This window comes from Oncorhynchus masou, chromosome 21 (genome assembly GCF_036934945.1).
Source record: "Oncorhynchus masou masou isolate Uvic2021 chromosome 21, UVic_Omas_1.1, whole genome shotgun sequence".
Lineage (NCBI taxonomy): Eukaryota > Metazoa > Chordata > Actinopteri > Salmoniformes > Salmonidae > Oncorhynchus > Oncorhynchus masou.
Window position 1 is genome coordinate 17,074,431 of NC_088232.1, and position 20,678 is coordinate 17,095,108.

The 20,678-nt window shown below is 43.5% G+C and overlaps 1 protein-coding gene across 3 annotated transcripts; it reads right to left on the reverse strand.

Annotated features, from left to right (window-relative positions):
- Positions 1-130: 130 nt before the first annotated feature.
- LOC135507863 (cell growth regulator with EF hand domain protein 1-like) lies at positions 131-14,927 on the reverse strand. 3 transcript variants are annotated; one of them, XM_064927587.1, is made up of 6 exons: positions 14,559-14,927; positions 13,998-14,103; positions 13,413-13,484; positions 1,908-1,978; positions 1,699-1,832; positions 131-1,378 (listed from the first exon to the last, which is right to left on the reverse strand). In XM_064927587.1, exons 2-6 carry the CDS (start codon positions 14,075-14,077, stop codon positions 974-976), a joined length of 762 nt encoding a protein of 253 aa, XP_064783659.1. In that variant the 5' UTR covers positions 14,078-14,103; positions 14,559-14,927; the 3' UTR covers positions 131-973. The 3 variants fall into 3 exon arrangements, with proteins under 3 accessions (XP_064783659.1, XP_064783657.1, XP_064783658.1); XM_064927585.1 differs by having other exon boundaries at positions 14,582-14,926; XM_064927586.1 differs by having other exon boundaries at positions 1,708-1,832; positions 14,582-14,915.
- Between the last annotated feature and the right edge of the window lie 5,751 nt (positions 14,928-20,678).

Sequence of the window (20,678 nt, forward strand, 5' to 3'; positions counted from 1 at the left end):
ATTACCATATTGCGTACAGCTGTCAAATCCTCTTGGCTCTCCAAGTGCTTCGGCATAGCAATCCGTGAGTGGACATTCCTTTTTTTTTTTTTTTTTAAACAAGGTGCAATTAGTGACCACAAACTAAAGGTGGCAGTCATGTTGGCTTTTTTTTTGTTGTCAAATATACAAACCTTCCAATTCAGGAAATGTACAGCAAACCAAATATTTATCCCATGTTCATAAATTATTGATTACAACACAAGTGTTTACTCCCCTCATGGATTTTAAAGGAACAAGTGCACACTTCTAGAAGTGAGACTAAATTGGGCTCCAGTTTACTGTGAGCAGGCCGCAAAATAAATCATCTGAAAATCAGATGGCGCTTCAGTTTATAGGTTTTTCACTAAGTGAGAAGGCCTGGGGTTTTTGATCTGGAAAAGGGAGAATCTAGTCAACAGCTGCTGTGACTGAGCCCAATTCCATGAATTAAAGGGCTTTTCCCACTGAATTTCTTAAACCAAACTACTCCTTTTGCATCCATGAGGGGGAGTGAACATTTTTTAATATTGCACTGGAGGGGAATACTTTCTCCAAGTATCATTTAAAGGCATTGCGTTTGACAAGTTCATACATGCAGTCCATTAACTTTTCTTCAGATTGTCCATTCCAATATATGGCTTCATTTTCATGGCAACTATTTACCCCAAAATCAATACACTTAACTATTTAGCAGTGTAAGGTATCTTTTGGCAAAATATATCTAATACTGGATTCTCACTTGATCAGAAGTGCAATGTGAAATAACAGCAGCTTAAACAATGACTGACATCTGTTTATAATTCAGTACCAAAGAAAAATCCCTCAATGTGAAAAACAAGCCCCCCCCCCCCCCCAAGGTAGATGAGGGTCTGTGATTTGCTAACTCTGCTGTCAAAGGGCCCCTGCTATTGTCTGGACGGAAGTGTTGGAGTGCTGTCTGTGTGTTGTGTGTTTACATTTCAGGCTGCCCCTGATGTACAGGAGCAGGCCTATTTTGCTCATGATCAGCAGCAGGGGCCTCTGGGATATGCAGTCCATTCTCCTCTGCCTGTATAGGATGTTCATTGGTCTTAACTTCCTGTCCCACAACTCTTGGCTTTGACTCTTCTTCCTTGGGCTGTTCCTCTACATCCCTCTCTTTCTGTGCTGCGTTTTCTAGTTTTGGTTCCTCAACAACTTTGACTTCCACTTGGACCTTTACCTGCTCCTGGACCACACTTCCTCCCTGTTCAGGTGCACCCTGGGAGTAAGAGTCTGGTTGTTGTAGTTTGGGGGGAGAGAGTAGCTCAGGGGGTGCTATTAGACCATCCATGTTTAGATCTTGAGTCTGCAGGAGAAAGTCTACCATGTCCACCACCTGGGATGCACACACACGACAAAAAACATTGGCTTAGTGTACATATTCACTAACTGAAACACTGTATGGTCAACTTCAACGTTAGTGGAGATTTACTTACAGCTAAAGTGAGTCCAACAGTAACATCTTCATGCTGACAACAGTACAGGCTACATTATCTATTTGAATCCTGATACACAACCCTTATATTATGTCCTGCTAGCTAGTAGGCCAAACTGACTAAGATCAAGACAAAGTATGTCCTAACCATAACAATGAAGATAGATATATATATATATATATATATATATATACACACACACACACACACACACACACACCTCTCTCACCGGCTCAGCTGACTGTTCTCCAGGCCTATTGTGGGAGTTGTATTCAGAGAGCAGCCTCATCATCTCCAGGCCATCCATGTCACCGCTGCGGTCATAGTCATGGAGACTAAACAGGAAAAACACCTCTGACCAGCAGGAAATAGGAAGATGTTTTATTCATTATTTATGTCAATGATTGTGTGTGTGTGTGATGTGTTTACCTTGTTCCCAGGTGCTATCTGGTCCTCCCTGTCCCTCCTTCAGGTTGGCCTTGATGTAGCTCTGCAGCAACCTAACACACACACACACACACACACACACACACACAGAGGTTAGAGGCCAGCAGTTACGGTTCACAGAGGTTAGGTCTCGGGATAGAAGGTTCAACCTCAGGCCCACCTGACTGGGTAGCACATTACTTCACTGTACAGAAAGTGTAATCTAGTCTCAACATGTCTCAAGGTTTTACAAACAAGCTCTCTGTTCCCTCCCTGGTGTGTTCTGTGTACAGTAGGGTTAAATATCTTCCCTGTATTTTTCAAATGTTCAAACAATCCTGAGAATAAATCACTTTTCTCCCGTGTAAGCAGATATTTCCCCACCCAAACCGGAAGTGTCATGTTAAAATATTACGAACACCTTCCTAATATTGAGCTGCACCCCCCCCCCCCCCCCTTGCCCTCAGAACAGCATCAAATCATCAGTGCATGGACTCTACGAGGTGTCAAAAGCATTCCACAGGGATGCTGGCCCATGTTGACTAAAATGCTTCCACCAGTTGTCACATGGGAAACGGTTAAGCATGAAAAAACCCAGCAGCATTGTGGTTATTGACACACTCAAAACCGGTGTGCCTGGTACCTACTACCATACCCCGTTCAAAGGCACTTAAATCTTTTGTCGTGCCCATTCACCCCCTGAATGGCACACATACACAATCCATGTCTCAATTGTCTCAAGCCTTAAAAATCATTCTTTAAGTCTCCTCTCATTAATCTACAGTGATTGAAGTGGATTTAACAAGAGACATCAATAAAGGATCCGTTTTCACCTGGATTCACCTGGTCAGTCTATGGAATGAGCAGGTGTTCTTACTGTTTTGTACACTCAGTGTATAAAGCATAGAAATATGTCAGGATCTGATTAGTGCATGAAAATCCAAGCCGGATGCTACCTGAGCCTGATGAGCCATACATTAAAAAGACATTAAAGATCCTTAAGCCCAAATTATTTTGTCGTTATCCAATACATAGCCTATGATATATAGGCTACCGCACATTATGTACGACAGACAGACATAAAAGCTCATAGATGTAGGCCTGCCTATACTGTCTTGGGTAAATGAATGAAACAATTCCAGTAGGCTAAAATCTTTGTGTGGACTGTCGGCCGCATGCCCTCCACCAGCATTGCATGCTCTCCCCCCAGCTTCATGGATTGAACGAGTTGCGTAATTCCAGTCCATATAATACAACACCGTAACTAGTACAAAGTTACAATTATAGGCTGGCGAATTTCATTTTAAAATATAATAGGGCCTATTTTACATGTTTATAATTAGCAGGCTGAAGCATATATACCATTCATCATATTTCCCCTAATGTTGTGCGGCATGCGTATTACCCTACCTCCTCTTGCTCTCTCCATTGTCGCGTCATTCCTTCCTCGACTTTCAACAGTTAAAGGAAATACATTTCGCTGTCCTTATCTTCATCATTGTGATGACATGCTTGAATAATATAGGACTAGAATAAGATGCAGACGGCTTTGACTTCTCTTAAAGATCGAATGGTTATGGGCCTGAACAAATAACTGCTGTAGCCTACCGCCATCCCGAGTTCTCTACTCTTTCACTCACCGTGAGTTCTACTGGCTGCTGTAGTTAACAGTCAGCCAAAAAGAGCTTGCGTCTGTTTTCTAACACTCTTATTAGTATACAATTTAAAAAATGTAAAATCCAGCCAGCTATAGTCTAGCTTTTCCTGGGACTCCAAGAGCTAAGGAGCCAGCGGAGTGAAGGTGCGCATTGTGCAAGAGACAGAAGCTATAAGTTAGAAGCTTATGCATAACTGTAATAAATCTCTTCGTCGTCTGAGGAGGAGTAGGAAGGATCGGACCAATATGCAGCGTGGTAAGTGTCCATGTTAATTATTTATTAGACTGAACACACGAAACAAAGTGAAAGTAAGAAACGAAACAGTTCTGTCAGGTGAATACAGAAAACTACCCACAAATCATAGTGGGAACACAGGCTACCTAAGTATGGTTCTCATTCAGAGACAATGATTGACAGCTGCCTCTGATTGGGAACCATACCAGGCCAAAAGCAGAAATACAAAACCTAGAACAAAAACATTGAATGCCCACCCCAACTCACGCCCTGACCAAACTAAAACAGAGACATAAAAAAGGAACTACGGTCAGGACGTGACAATAACCCATCATTCATTAGCTAAATTTAAGACTAATACTGCGTTGAATGTATTACCTGGAACGGAGTATGCTAGGACATCTATATATGCACACAGTGTACTGAGTGTACAAAACTTTAGTAAAGCCTTCTGTTACGGATACAGTTATCCTGTGAGTGTGTGTATCCTGTGTGTGTTTCTTTTCTCTCCTTCTCCGCTCTCAGGTGAAAATCATCACTCCCCAATCAGTCAACAATCAATCATCAATCAGAAGACACACCTCCTCCTATTTCCTGACCTATCACAGTTCCTTCCCCATGGTTTAAAAACCCCATCATTTGTTTGTTCTAGAGCTCAATCTCTCTGTAAATGTCATGTCTGTAGGTCTCTGTGTTTCACTCTCGCTTTGTGTCTTAACCTCTCTTTTGTTTAAGCACCTCATAGGACTTTGTCATCACCTGTGAGTATTGTTTTTTGTTATGGTGTTTGTGTTTGATTGCTGGTGGGAAAAGGGGGAAACCAAGACAAGTCGCCCATGGGCATACACTACCCGTAGGTGAACTTTGTTAAATACACTAGTTAGAACTGGGCGGACCACCCACTGTATTTTTGGTTAGTTAGTTAGCTGTGGTTAAAGTAGGCTAGTCTAGCTTAGGGGTGTTTTTGAATACTTATTGTTTCTTTCCTTGGGTCCAGCTCAGCCCCTTTTCCTGCTCCCCCCATTACCGTGTGTTTATAAATAAACCTAGAGTTTGACGGTAGATTTCTGTTGTCGTGGTTATTTCGTTCACACTTTTCCTTTGTCACAATAATAATTTGCATGAGTTATGTTACGGGTCTCATTACCATCCCCCCTAGACTGTCGGGCCAAAAGGGATTCGTAACACCTTCCGAATATGGAGTTGCACATCCCTTTGCCCTCAATACAGCCTTAATTAAACCGGGGCATGGACTCTACAATGTGTTTTCCCATATTGACTCTAATGCTTCCCACAGTTGTGACAAGTTGGCTGGTAGTGGATCTCTACTCCAAATAGGTCGTTCCATCTCATCCCACAGATGCTCAATTAGATTGAGATCTGGTGGCTGAACACCATCCCCACCGTCAAACATGGAGGTGGAAACATTATGCTTTGGGGGTGTTTTTCTGCTAAGGGGACAGGACAACTTCACCGCATCAAAGGGACGATGGATGGGGCCATGTACCGTTAAATCTTGGATGAGAACCTCCTTCCCTCAGCCAGGGCATTGAAAATGGGTTGTGGATGGGTATTCCAGCATGACAATGACCCAAAACACACGGCCAAGGCAACAAAGGAATGACTCGAGAAGAAGCATATTAACTTCTTATGGCTGGGGGGCAGTATTTAGTAGCTTGAATGAATAAGTTTGCTAAAGTAAACGGCCTGCTCCTCAGTCTCAGTTGCTAATATATGCATAGTATTATTAGTATTGGATATAAAACACTCTAATGTTCCTAAAACTGTTTGAATGATGTATGTGAGTATAACAGAACACATATGGCAGGAAAAATCCTGAGGAGAAATCAAAACAGGAAGTGAGAAATCTGAGCTTTGTATGTATTCACCAGAGTCCCCAATGAAATCCCCTTGAGATATTAATGATGTTGCACTGCCTAGGAGTTCCACTAGATGTCAACCATCCATAGAAATTTGAGTGAGACTTCTACAGTGTTGTGGGAGTGAATGAGAGCAGAATCTATCAGGTGTCTGGCAGTCAGCCATTATCTGATCACGCTTATTCCTCATGGTACCCACTTGCGTTCCATTGCTCATGAAGACACGAAGGAATACTCCGGTTGGAACTTTATTGAAGCTATATGTTACAAACATCCTAATGATTGATTCTGTACTTAGTTTGAAATGTTTCGTCGACCAATAGCGCCGACAGAGATGGCCGCCTCGCTTCGCGTTCCGAGGAAACTATGCAATTTTTTTTTTTTTACTTGTTATTTCTTACATTAGTACCCCAGGTCATCTTAGGTTTCATTACATACAGTCGAGAAGAACTACTGAATATAAGAGCAGCGTCAACTCACCATCAGTACGACCAAGAATATGATTTTCGCGAAGCGGATCTTGTGTTCTGCCTTTCACCCAGGACAACGGAATGGATCCCAGCCGGCGACCCAAAAAACGACTTCGTAAAAGAGGGAAACGAGGCGGTCTTCTGGTCAGACTCCGGAGATGGGCACATCGTGCACAGCATTCTTCTCGCCAATGTCCAGTCTCTTGACAACAAGGTTGATGAAATCCGAGCAAGGGTAGCATTCCAGAGGGACATCAGAGACTGTAACGTTCTTTGCTTCACGGAAACATGGCTCACTGGAGAGATGCTATCGGAGTCGGTGCAGCCAGCTGGTTTCTCCACGCATCGCGCCGACAGAAACAAACATCTTTCTGGTAAGAAGAAGGGCGGGGGCGTATGCCTTATGGCTAACGAGACGTGGTGTTGTCACAAAAACATACAGGAACTCAAGTCCTTCTGTTCACCTGATTTAGAATTCCTCACAATCAAATGTTGACCGCATTATCTACCAAGGGAATTCTCTTCGATTATAATCACAGCCGTATATATTCCCCCCCAAGCAGACACATCGATGGCTCTGAACCAACTTTATTTGACTCTTTGCAAACTGGAATCCATACATCCTGAGGCTGCATTCATTCACAAGGCTAATCTGAAAACAAGACTCCCTAAATTGTATTAGCATATCGATTGCGCAACCAGGGCTGGCAAAACCTTGGATCATTGTTATTCTAACTTCCGCGACGCATATAAGGCCCTGCCCCGTCCTCATTTCGGAAAAGCTGACCACGACTCCATTATGTTGATCCCTGCCTACAGACAGAAACTAAAACAAGAAGCTCCCACGCTGAGGTCTGTCCAAAGCTGGTCCGACCAATCTGATTCCACACTCCAAGACTGCTTCCATCACGTGGACTGGGATATGTTTCGTATTGCGTCAGACAACAACATTGACGAATACGCTGATTCGGTGTGCGAGTTCATTAGAACATGCGTTGAAGATGTCGTTCCCACAGCAACGATTAAAACATTCCCAAACCAGAAACCGTGGATTGATGAAAGCATTCGTGTGAAACTGAAAGCGTGAACCACTGCTTTTAATCAGGACAAGGTGACTGGAAACATGACCGAATACAAACAGTGCAGCTATTCCCTCCGCAAGGCAATCAAACAAGCTAAGCGTCAGTATAGAGACAAAGTAGAATCTCAATTCAACGGCTCAGACACGAGGTATGTGGCAGGGTCTACAGTCAATCACAGATTACAAAAAGAAAACCAGCCCAGTCACGGACCAGGATGTCTTGCTCCCAGGCAGACTAACTTTTTTGCCCGCTTTGAGGACAATACAGTGCCACTGACACGGCCTGCAACGAAAACATGCGGACTCTCCATCACTGCAGCCGAGGTGAGTAAAACATTTAAACGTGCTAACCCTCGCAAGGCTGCAGGCCCAGACGGCATCCCCAGCCGTGTCCTCAGAGCATGCGCACACCAGCTGGCTGGTGTGTTTACGGACATATTCAATCAATCCCTATCTCAGTCTGCTGTTCCCACATGCTTCAAGAGGGCCACCATTGTTCCTGTTCCCAAGAAAGCTAAGGTAACTGAGCTAAACGACTACCGCCCCGTAGCACTCACTTCCGTCATCATGAAGTGCTTTGAGAGACTAGTCAAGGACCATATCGCCTCCACCCTACCTGACACCCTAGACCCACTCCAATTTGCTTACCGCCCAAATAGGTCCACAGACGATGCAATTTCAACCACACTGCACACTGCCCTAACCCATCTGGATAAGAGGAATACTTATGTGAGAATGCTGTTCATCGACTACAGCTCGGCATTTAACACCATAGTACCCTCCAAGCTCGTCATCAAGCTCGAGACCCTGGGTCTCGACCCCGCCCTGTGCAACTGGGTACTGGACTTCCTGACGGGCCGCCCCCAAGTGGTGAGGGTAGGCAACAACATCTCCACCCCGCTGATCCTCAACACTGGGGCCCCACAAGGGTGCATTCTGAGCCCTCTCCTGTACTTCCTGTTCACCCACGACTTCGTGGCCACGCACGCCTCCAACTCAATCATCATGTTTGCGGACGACACAACAGTGGTAGGCTTGATTACCAACAACGATGAGACGGCCTACAGGGAGGAGGTGAGGGCCCTCGGAGTGTGGTGTCAGGAAAATAACCTCACACTCAACGTCAACAAAACTAAGGAGATGATTGTGGACTTCAGGAAACAGCAGAGGGAACACCCCCCCTATCCACATTGATGGAATAGTAGTGGAGAGGGTAATACGTTTTAAGTTCCTCGGCATACACATCACAGACAAACTGAATTGGTCCACCCACACAGACAGCATCGTGAAGAAGGCGCAGCAGCGCCTCTTCAACCGCGGGAGGCTGAAGAAATTCGGCTTGTCACCAAAAGCACTCAAACTTCTACAGATGCACAATCAAGAGCATCCTGGCGGGCTGTATCACCGCCTGGTACGGCAACTGCTCCGCCCACAACCGTAAGGATCTCCAGAGGGTAGTGAGGTCTGCACTACGCATCACCGGGGGCAAACTACCTGCCCTCCAGGACACCTACACCACCCGATGTTACAGGAAGGCCATAAAGATCATCAAGGACAACAACCACCCGAGCCACTGCCTGTTCACCCCGTTACCATCCAGAAGGCGAGGTCAGTACAGGTGCATCAAAGCTGGGACCGAGAGACTGAAAAACAGCTTCTATTTCAAGGCCATCAGACTGTTAAACAGCCACCACTAACATTGAGTGGCTGCTGCCAACACACTGACTCAACTCCAGCCACTTTAATAATGGGAATTGATGGGAAATGTAAAATATATCACTAGCCTCTTTAAACAATGCTACCTAATATAATGTTTACATACCCTACATTATTAATCTCATATGTATACGTATATACTGTACTCTATATCATCTACTGCATCTTTATGTAATACAGGAATCACTAGCCACTAACTATGCCACTTTGGTTACATACTCATCTCATATGTATATACTGTACTCGATACCATCTACTGTATCTTGCCTATGCTGCTCTATACCATCACTCATTCATATATCTTTATGTACATATTCTTTATCCCCTTACACTTGTGTATAAGACAGTAGTTTTGGAATTGTTAGTTAGATTACTTGTTGGTTATTACTGCATTGTCGGAACTAGATGCACAAGCATTTCGCTACACTCACATTAACATCTGCTAACCATGTGTATGTGACAAATAAAATTTGATTTGATTTAATAACATTTTGTCCGATGTAACACTGACCAGCATGAGCTTTTGGATATGTATACCAAACGCGCTAACAAAAGGTATTTGGACATAAATAACGGACATTATCGAACAAAACAAATATTTATTGTGGACCTGGGATTCTTGGAGTGCTTTCTGATGTAGATCATCAAAGGTAAGGGAATATTTATCATGTAATTTCTTGTTTATGTTGACACCATCATTGCGGCTATTGTGACGTTTACTTCTGAGCGCCGTCTCAGATTATTGCATGGGTTCCTTCTTCCGTAAAGTTTTTTTTTAAATCTGACACAGCGGTTGCATTAAGGAGAGGTATATCTAGAATTCCATGTGTATTGCTTGTATTATCATCTACATTTATGATGATTATTTCTGTTGAATGATGTGGCTATGCAAAATCACTGGATGTTTTTGGAACTAGTGAATGTAAACGCACCAATGTAAACTCATATTTGATAAATATGAACTTCATGTATTGTGTAACATGAAGTCCTATGATTGTCATCTGATGAAGATGATCAAAGGTTAGTGATTAATTTTATCTCTATTTGTGGTTTTTGTGACTGGCTATTTTGCTGGAAAAATGTCTGTGCTTTTCTGTGGCTATGTGGTGACCTAACATAATTGTTTGTGGTGCTTTTGCTGTAAAGCATATTTGAAATCGGACACTGTGGCGGGATTAAGAACAAGATTAGCTTTAAAATAGTATGAGATACATGTATGTTTGAGGAATTTTATGAGATTTTTGATGTTTTGAAATTGGCGCCCTGCACTTTCACTGGCTGTTGTCATATCGCTCCCGTTAACGGGATTGCAGCCATAAGAAGTTAAGGTCCTGGAGGGGCCTAGCCAGTTTCCAGACCTTAATCCCATAGAAAATCTGTGGAGGGAGCTGAAGGTTCGAGTTGCCAAACATCAGCCTCGAAACCTTAATGACTTGGAGAAGATCTGCAAAGAGGAGTGGGACAAAATCCCTCCTGAGATGTGTGCAAACCTGGTGGCCAACTACAAGAAACGTCTGACCCCTGTGATTGCCAACAAGGGTTTTGCCACCAAGTATTAAGTCATGTTTTGCAGAGGGGTCAAATACTTATTTCCCTCATTAAAATGCAAATCAATTTATAACATTTTTGACATACGTTTTTCTGGATTTTTGTTGTTGTTATTCTGTCTCCCACTGTTCAAATAAACCTACCATGAAAATTATAGACTGATAATTTCTTTATCAGTGGGCAAACATACAAAATCAGCAGGGGATCAAATACTTTTGCCCCTCACTGTATCCTGTGGCAAACGTTGCTCCACTTTTATCAAGGGACCCAATGTATGGAATGAAAACTCCCCCCACACCATCACCACCAGCTTGCAATGTTGAGATGAGGCATGATGGATGGATGTACTCATGGTTTTCTCCATACCCTAGTCGTCCCATCAGTGTGAAACAGCAGGAACCAGGATTCATCAGACCAGGCAATGTTTCAATTCTCCAGTGTCCAGTGTTTTCGTTCTTTAGCCCACTGCAACTACAGTTTCTTGTTTTTTTGCTGAAAGAACTATAAGGTCGTCGGCTGCCATACCCAATTTGTGTCAAGGTATGACATGTTGTGCATTCTTTTATGGGTCTTTGGGCACCAATGTTGTACCGGACTGTCAGTTGACTAACTGTAGCCTGTTTGTTGCTCAGCACAATTTGTGACAACCAGCTTTGTCCTCTTTCATCAATAACCCGTTTTCGACCACTGGTCTGACATTGGCTGGATGCCCTTTGGGTGGTGTACCATTCTTGATACATGTGGGAAACTATTGAGCATGAAAACCCCGGCAGAGTTTTTGACACACTCAAACTGGTGCGCATGGCATGTACTGTACACAATGTTCCCTCAAAATGTTTCGTCACTGAGCAAATTTCAGGTCTGCTGAGCGCAAGCTTGAATGTTGTGAAGATTCTGTGCAACTTCCAGTGCGCGTTTACTGTGAACACTGAGGCTGTACCCACTAAGTTACAGTTGTAACAGTGGCCAACTAGGCTACTGTGGATATTTGATCATAATATAGGCCTACCAGAGTGCCCTACCATAAAAAAACAATGAAGAAAATGCATCCCATGACATATGAACATGGAAATTGCTGTTCTATCATTCAGCCTACAGTAGCAGCCAATGTATGGTGTTCAATGTACAGTAGACCTACATTCCATGAGACTTAAAAAAACATGCAGGGCTTGACATTAACCTGTTTATCCACTTGTCCTTCAGACAAGGAGGTGACTGAAAATGGTGTTGTTTGATGCAAGAAACCATTTTACAAAATCAAATGCAATTATTATTCCCATATCATTATTACAGAGAATCAGACAAATGATGCTGCTCTCTGCCAATTGGCTACTTAGCTTATTCAAGCCTGCCTCAAAAAATACAACACTGCCCCTTTATGACAAAAAAAGCTCTTTACCTGACTTGCTTTTCAACGATGTCTTGAAATGTACACATTTTGTGCTCTTGTAGGCAGTCACGACCCTATTGCGGACTAGAAGTTATCTATAACCAGGCTAATATCTCACTAACTAGCAAAGGATATGAGCAAAATGTGCACAAATGGCTACATGGAGCTCTTGCTTTGATCTGCACAGTACAGTTCAAGTAAGATCCATATATGACAATGGTCTATTTGCATATAGGCCTACTGCAGCTCTGATTTGTTATGCCGCACTGGTCTGGTCGTGCGAAATAGACTCCTACACCGAAATCTCTTGCATAGTTGGTTTTGTTTCGGTATGTTGCAATGAAAGCGGCTAATATTGCGCTGATTTGATCACTATTGCCACAGTAAAGGGAAACGTTGACGAGTGTGGCTGAAATAGCCCAATCCACTCATTTGAAGAGGTGTCCACATACACTATTTATACAAAAGTATCAATCTTGAACATAATTATCTATTTTGGCGAGAGAGAAAGACTGCGAGAGTGCTCGCGAGCGCACTGTCTTAAAGCAACGATATTCAAGCTATATGCTGTTTTAAAACTCTGCAGCTAAAATTACATTTAAAAAAAGCTGACCCCTGCAAGCCAGATGGAGATGTGTAAATAAGACGCAGATTCAGTACTTATAGCCTGTTAATGTAGTATTGGCTATGCTGCAGCACATTGGTGAGCCAAGAAAAAAAAAGTAACCATGATGAGATGACATATGCATTGTGAACTGGGCTTCATAATGAGATGCCCTGTCTGTCCCCCACCCTGAGTGATGAGGATTGATCATGCAGATCACAGAGAGAAGACCGTAGACAAGACAGATTTAGAAATTGCATATCATTTTAAAGTTCCATTTCACATCATGTTGTTCATAGAAAGAATTTATTATAATTTACCGGTTTCTCGCAGTTATTTATCCCAGGAAAAGGGAGTGGGTTCTGACTGAAATACGCTATTCAACCCCTAGTGTACAGTTAGCATGCCCTTGTGCTCACCTGTCTTAAATCACATAGTAGGCCTAGTCAGTGGCGTTGTGTGAGCTGCATATAAATTGAGACCTGGACAGATCACACACCTAGACAACCTTAGACCTTTTACAGAACACAACTAAATGGGGTAAATGGGGCAGAAACTATTTCAGTCATTTGTTTGTTCAACCAGATTGTTGTGAAAATAGGCAGTCATACTGGCAGCATAACACAAGTCAGGTTGACAAAGGCAAACATTATAACAGCATCATAAACCTGTTAGAACATAGCTACATACAGTATCTTATCTGTCTGGGAGACACATCATAACACCTACTCAAAGTCCAGAGCTGACGGTGTGAATTAACATAATACATGCCCCTGTCAGATTAAAGGGTTAAATTAGGGCTGGAGCAAAGCCCTGCATACATAGCAGCTCTCCTGGGGGAGGGTTGGCCAGATTTGGCGTGATTAAACCCTTTACTTTGTAGAGTTGCCCACCGCTGTAATAATTAATGTAAATGGTGCCACTCACCTGCGCTCCTCGTCTCCAGAGCCAAAGGGATTGGCCAGTGTGAGAGGGGGAGGGGCTCCTGCTGACTCTACTCTGTGGGACAAATACACACACAGAGAAAGAGAGACTGTTGTGATAACAAATACTTTGTTGGTTTTATTAATAGGATTAAGTGCAGGGAAAGATTTTGACCTCTACCTGAGGAACTATATAAACAGGCTCACTCGGAACTCTGATCCCTATTTCTCCTCTGTTGTTACCACCCAGGGACAGGATGTGATGTAATTCCCTAAACATCATACTTCCTGTCTCTGTTATTCCTATATGACTTCCTCAGTTAATTTTTTTTTTTTTTTTTTTACTTCAGGTGTCATCACTCCTACACAACGCTAGTCCCTCAGTGCTGGCTGATGGCTGAATGCTGTCAGGAGCACTACACATCATGTTGTCTGACTGGCTCACCAAATAAACAACAAAAGAAAGGAAGACAAAATATACCCAAGCCAACAGGAAACCTATACCTGCTGGAAAATCCATCTAGGTTCATATTAAAAACTGGAGGCTAAAACCTATACCTTCGATGTGTGTGTGTGTGTCAGGGCCCACCTTTGGTCCCCGGGCACCTGTGGCGCAGAAACACACTGGTGCGCGAGTAGGAGCAGGGAAAGCACCCCCGTCACCAACATGTCAGCGCCAGTCTCTAACGATGCACCTGCAAGTACGAAAATAACTGGGGCTGTCATTCCGCTCCGACATTAAACATTTTAGGCATATTGTAACATTTAGGCCGTTCATTTTGTTATTCAAACATTTCTGAATGATGTTCTGGAAGATGTAACTAAGGCAATAACCGTAGGCTGTGAGAAATAATTTATGCTTTCAGCCCATCAGTTCTGCATCCGTAGGAAGGGCAGACGAGCGTAGGCTATTTTTACAGTTGCAGTGATTTGGCATTTGTGTCCAACGTTGAATTATTAAGCGGTATCATCATAACATACAGTAGGCCTGGTGCTTTAAAACATCTCCATTATTACTACATAGATAGCTGTGATGCTAATGCTGCAACATTGTATCCATCTGACGCTACAAAAGTAACGTAGCAATCTCTCACTCAAAACGTCTGTCAAATAAGTTATGATGCATCGTTTTAAATAGTTGCAATCTTACATTGCAATGTTGCCTTATCCTACCTGATGGCCCGTTTGACGAGTAGACAGAGAAACGCATGCTAACGCCGTGTTGTAAATTGAGGTTGTGATTTCATAGCGGGAGATTCTACAGTTCAGCCCTCCCGGTAATATCTGCACTGCGCAGCGGCGAGAGGAGTCACCCGTCGAATCATTACAATACATCCTTCTTTTCTTCCTTTAAGTGTTCACTGATCTGACGTAACAGCAGAGGTGGACGATATACGGGGGGAAGGATGTATTTTGAAAGTATTCGAACTGGCCCACGGGATCTGTTTTGGTCAATGACTGGGTCCACGTGGAACCCCGGGCGAGGAGAGGACGTGTCATGTTCAGTGCGGTCTCTCAATTTCAATTTAAGGGCTCTCTTTCCGCCCTATACTGGCGATGCCACGTCGCTGCAGCTGACTAGGCACGACTCAGACCGGGAGGGAACGACGGTAGATTGTGTGTGCAGCTGCGCTGCTACTGTTCTGTGGTGTAATTTCCCCCTGCCTCTCTTTCTCGTATAAGCCCATGAACTGCACTCTTCTATATGAATTGTGAGCATGGATGTCCCCCGCTACCGAGCAAATGGTGCACCGCAAGGCGCTCATCCTCGCCAGCCAGCAGCCGCTATAAAATAGCTCACTCACACATTCTCACTGGCAGACTACATTGGTCCAATACCTAATTTTCATCATTATAACTGACATGACAACATTCACCTTAATTTATAATGTTTCTTTTGACTACACAGCTACGAATTTCCCCTTGGAACAAATGGATTGTTTTGGAAAATGTAGTCCACTTGTCTCTCTCTCTATTGGAAAAGCTTGGTGGAGTAGGGTGTGGCTGCTTGGTTATAGAGTTGGAGCAATGATTAGACCAAAGGGCGACGTATACAGAGTATACAAAACATTAAGAACGCCTGCACTCTCCATTGCATAGAATGAACCAACTGAATCCCGGTGAAAGCTATGATCCCTTATTGACGTCACTTAAAAAATTACATCAAATCCACTTCGATCAGTGTAGATTAAGGGAAGGAGACGGGTTAAATAAGGATATTTAAGCATTGAGACATGGATTGTGTGTGTGTGTGCCATTCAGAAAGTGAATGGGAAAGACAAAATATTTAAGTGCCTTTGAACGGGGTATGGTGATAGGTGCCAGCAAAACCGGTTTGTGTCACAAACGGCAACGCTGCTGGGTTTTTCATGCTCAACAGTATATCAAGAATGGTCCACCACCCAAAGGACATCATGCCAATTTGACAACAGTGGGAAGCATTGGAGTCAACATCCTTTTGGAACCCTTTTGACACCTTGTATAATCCATTCCCCGACAAATTAATGCTGTTCTGAGGGCAAAAGGGGTGAGGGGACTCAATATTAGGAAGGTGTTCCTAATGTTTGATATACTCAGTGTAGGTTTGCGTGTGTGTTTAACCACATTATTGTAATGTTCCACTGTAATGATTTGTTTTCACCACTAGATGGCAATATTGTCTTATTAGCAGATTTCCTCCCAGTGCTGTTGTCTCTCACTTGATATGGAAATAAAAAGTTTGTCTGACACACACTTTCCCTATTTTGGACCTCTCTTTCCGTCTGTGAATTGTGGTGGGCCAAAGGACGGTAATGCAAACAGAGGAGGACGAGAGAGGGAGGCGGCGAGGGAGGTAGGAAATAAGAACATGTGATAGAGGGAAGGAGAGAACAAACAGAGGGCCTCAGCCTCAAATCAGGGAAAGTGAGGCAGAAAGGGAAGGATGGTGAGAGGGATGGATGGATGGAGAGTAGGAGAGAGATGAAAGGATTGGGTAACAGAAGCCAATCTCAGCATGATCCCTGTGCTGGAGCGCCAGATTGGTTGTCGGGGAGAGGCTGACACGCACACACATGTACTGAGGCAAGGGCACAGACACGCGCACGCTTGAGATGCGCGGTCAGCTGTTTCTTCAGCACCCGCTGGCTATTTCCAATAACCCATCCGCAACCGCCCAACTATAGGCTACAGTGATAAAGTTCACATTTTAGGATTAGATAGCCTACATGCAGCTTCTCTTCTGTCATTACTTGTTTCCCTAGGCTAAATAAACCCTTGCTCACCAGAAAAATGTCATATATAGATAGAATAAATACCCTCGCTCACTAGTGTAATGTCATAAATCGATCGAATGAATGCTTCAATTGAGTTGACATGGGTAAAGTTTGTTCTCTCTTTGCTTTTTCTATCTATGCCTCTCTCACGCACAGAAAAGATGCTTAGGGACGGGAGAATATGCCAACCCCCAAAAAAGGCCAAAGATGTTCCACTAAAAATGTCCAAATTACATCAGTTTGTTTGGTTTTAAGGGACTGTATGTTATTTTTAATGCTGGACACCTGGAGAAAATCGTAGCTCTCTGAAATAAAAATGGATGGCCCTCCCTTCAGTCAAATCTCTCTCACAGCTGCTAACTGGGATGGTCAGTGTGGCCTGTATGATTGCCTTCAATGATGGGAACTTTAGGCCTAAATGCTCAAGCGTACACACATTTGTTCTGACTGTCTGAACAGACTAACAGCCTCACCTGTTGTTCCTGTCAATCAGACACGCAGTGTCAACCAATGAACCAAAGCTGCATGAGGGAGGGCCGAGCCAACTCACTCACAGTCACACACTTAGCAGCCGAGGAGAGAAAGGACAGCTTTGAAAACAACAGCTGGAAAATGAGTTGGAAGCACAGTAGCATTTGGATGCATTTTCAATAATGTAGACAATGTTAGAGCACAGTGTAGAATTTGCAAAAACAAAATCTCATATAAAGCCGGTTCTACGCACAACCTACACCGGCATATGCAAACTGTGCACCCAAATGTGAAGCTAGCTGTAGTGGAGCTTCGAGAATCTAGCGGGCCTGCTAGTGATAGTGGTGGACCCAGCACCTCCACAAGTGGAGATGTATCCACTCAGTCAAGTCTTCTATGGACCAGTTTATGTCAAAGTCTATGCATGTAGAAAAACAAGGCCAAATTGATATTGCATTGGCTAAAATGATTGCCACTGATTTCCAGCCATTTTCCATTGTTGAGGACAGAGGTTCCAGAAATGATAGCAATAGTCTAAATCTAATTTACACAATTCAGGAAAACCCTTTAAAAATCACTTATTCCACAACTGTACGAGAGCACACAGGCTTCAGTGCGGGAGAGAGTCCAAAAAGCTACTGCAGTTTGCCTTATCACTGACCACTAGACATCAAGGGTAACCATGTCGGCTCCATGTCACTTCATTGACGATTTTTCAATGTCTTCTGGACTGCTTTGAGTTCAGCGACAGACACACCCCAGAGAACATGGCAGAGGAGCTGTTGAGTGGCCAGAGAATGGCAAGAAGATGGAAAAGAGGTCTGTTGTGTTAGCGACAATGCAGCTAACATAACCAAAGCCATGGCATTTTTAAAATGGACCCATCATCCATGTCTTGCCCACACAATCAACCTGATTGTAAGAGATGCTCTGAAGGTGATGAAGCCCACTGTGGATAAAGTGAAATCAGCTGTGGAATACTTCCACAGGAGCACAGTAGGTGCTGAAAAACTAAAGTCCACACAACGCCAGATGGGGATGCCTGAGCTGAGGCCTAAACAAGACTGCACTACAAGGTGGAATTCAACATTTTATATGTTGAAAGCAGTTTCTTGAGTCAAAGGAAGCCATCATCTCTACTCTGGCCATTGTCAATGCACCCGTTGATGCTCTGTTTCATGAGGAATGAGAGATGGTGGAAGAGGTGTGCAGAGTCCTGGAACCCTTTGAGCAGGTCACTGTGGAGATCAGTGGAGGTACAGTAAGTAGTTATTACATCATTATTTAATCCAGAAGTATATATGTATATGAGCAGTAGATGAGAATGTAGTATCAGTAGACAAAACATGAACCTGAACTAATAAGTTACTGTTCTCTCTTTTCAGCTATGTGACAGCCTCAAAAATGATACTCTTGTGTAAGGGTCTGCAGCGAATCACAGCCAGCCGCCAGAGAGAAGCAAATTCAAATGTAACCACAGAACATGTGACAGACACCCTAAGTTCCACAGAATGGAATATAATCACGTGCTATCAGAAAACGCTGCACGACCCCAGGTTTAAGAAGTTAGCCTTCAGTGATGCCAGAGCGATTGATGAGGATCTTCAAAGAATAACCTCAGCAGCAGGGAGGGACAGCCCCAGCAGTCAGCTGGCTCAGGCACCAGAACAACAGGAAGAAGAGGGTTCAGATGGAGCAGAAGCACCAGCAGTAGTGCCACAAACGTCTGCTGTTTGACGAGAGAGCAACTGGGGATGCAGCACGAAGGAATCCCTCAGTAGATGCCATAATGGAGGTCCAATCCTATTTCGAGGAACCCCTCCTCCAAAGACCTGCAGATCCTCTGAGCTGGTGGAAGAACAAGGCCTCTGTCTACCCACGGCTTACTAAAGTCATGACAAGGAGACTTTGCATAGTGGGCACATCTGTTCCCTCAGAGGGTCTTCTCGAATACGGCACAGATAATTACTGAGAGAAGAAACCACATCAGCCTCTCAAGTGAGGCAGCTTGCGTTTCTGAATGCAAATCTCTCATAAAAGAAAAATATGGTCAGCATTGCTGTTGTGCTGCTGGTTATAACATGGCAATAAAGAAGAGGGAGAAAAGAAGGACCAGTTTAATATTTTAAGTGGGATGATGCAGTTTTTCACATTGTTATTTATTTTTCTTTGATATGGTGCAATATTCTATTATTATGTTGTAAAGATTTTATTCATTTTGAATTGGTACATTTATATGCACTTTGTTTATATACATTAAAAAGTTATACTTTTGGGCCTCCCGGGTGGAGCAGTGCTAGCTGTGCCACCAGAGACTCTGGGTTTGAGCCCAGGCTCTGTCGCAGCCAGCCGCGACCGGGAGGTCCATGGGGCGACGCACAATTGGCAAGGTAGGGATATCCTTGTCTCATCGCGCACTTGTGACTCCTGTGGCGGGCCGGGCGCAGTGCACGATGACCAGGTCGCCAGGTGCACAGTGTTTCCTCCGACACATTAGTGAGGCTGGCTTCTGGGTTGGATGCGTGCTGTGTTAAGAAGCAGTGCGGCTTGGTTGAGTTGTATTTCGGAGGATGCATGGCTCTCAACCTTCGTCTCTCTTGAGCCCGTACGGGAGTTGTAGCGATGAGACAAGACAGTAACTACTAACAATTGGATACCATGAAATTGGGGAGAAAAAGGGGGTAAAAAAAAATGTTATACTTTAAATGTAAATGTTTAATAGCATTCTTTTTCATAACAAATCAATGCATTGTGGTTAAGGTAGAGTATGATTTCATGTAATAATTTAATTAGAATTGTTTTAACACCAATCATAGTCAAACTATCACAAACTGTTTGATTTGAAAAAATCATGAGTCATGTGGGAGCCAAAAGTAGCAGGCTCTTTTTGGTGTGCTGAGCAGACTCACTGAAAAGAGCCAGAATGCCCATCACTAGTCTGGATCTCAAATACTATTACAGAGATGGCACAATATCAGTAGTATCGTAGCAATATGGAGTATTCTGAACAGACAAACACACAGAGAAGTAATATACACACACACGCACACACACACACAATGCTTACCTGAATTGAGCTAAAGGTCAAATCTGGGATCATTTCTGTTCTTTAATGATATTAGCCGTTCACTCAATCTTAAACCTGATTAACATTCAACTGTCTTACCCTTCACTGTCCACAATACTTGTGTTCTCGCTTTAGTAACAAAAATCAACATGCGTGCAACCATGGAGCAAAATAAACGAGTGCACACTTGTTGTTTCAAATACAGTACCAGTCAAAGGTTTGGGCATACCTACACACCTACTTAACCAGCATGGCTATCATTCTGAAGTGATACGCCGTCAAATCTGGTTTGCGCTTAGTGGGACTATCATTTGTTTTTCAACAGGACAATGACCCAACACACCTCCAGGCTGTGTAAGGGCTATTTGACCAAGAAGGAGAGGGGTGGAGTGCTGCATCAGATGACCTGGCCTCCACAATCACCCAACCTCAACACAATTGAGATGGTTTGGGATGAGTTGGACTGCAGACTGAAATA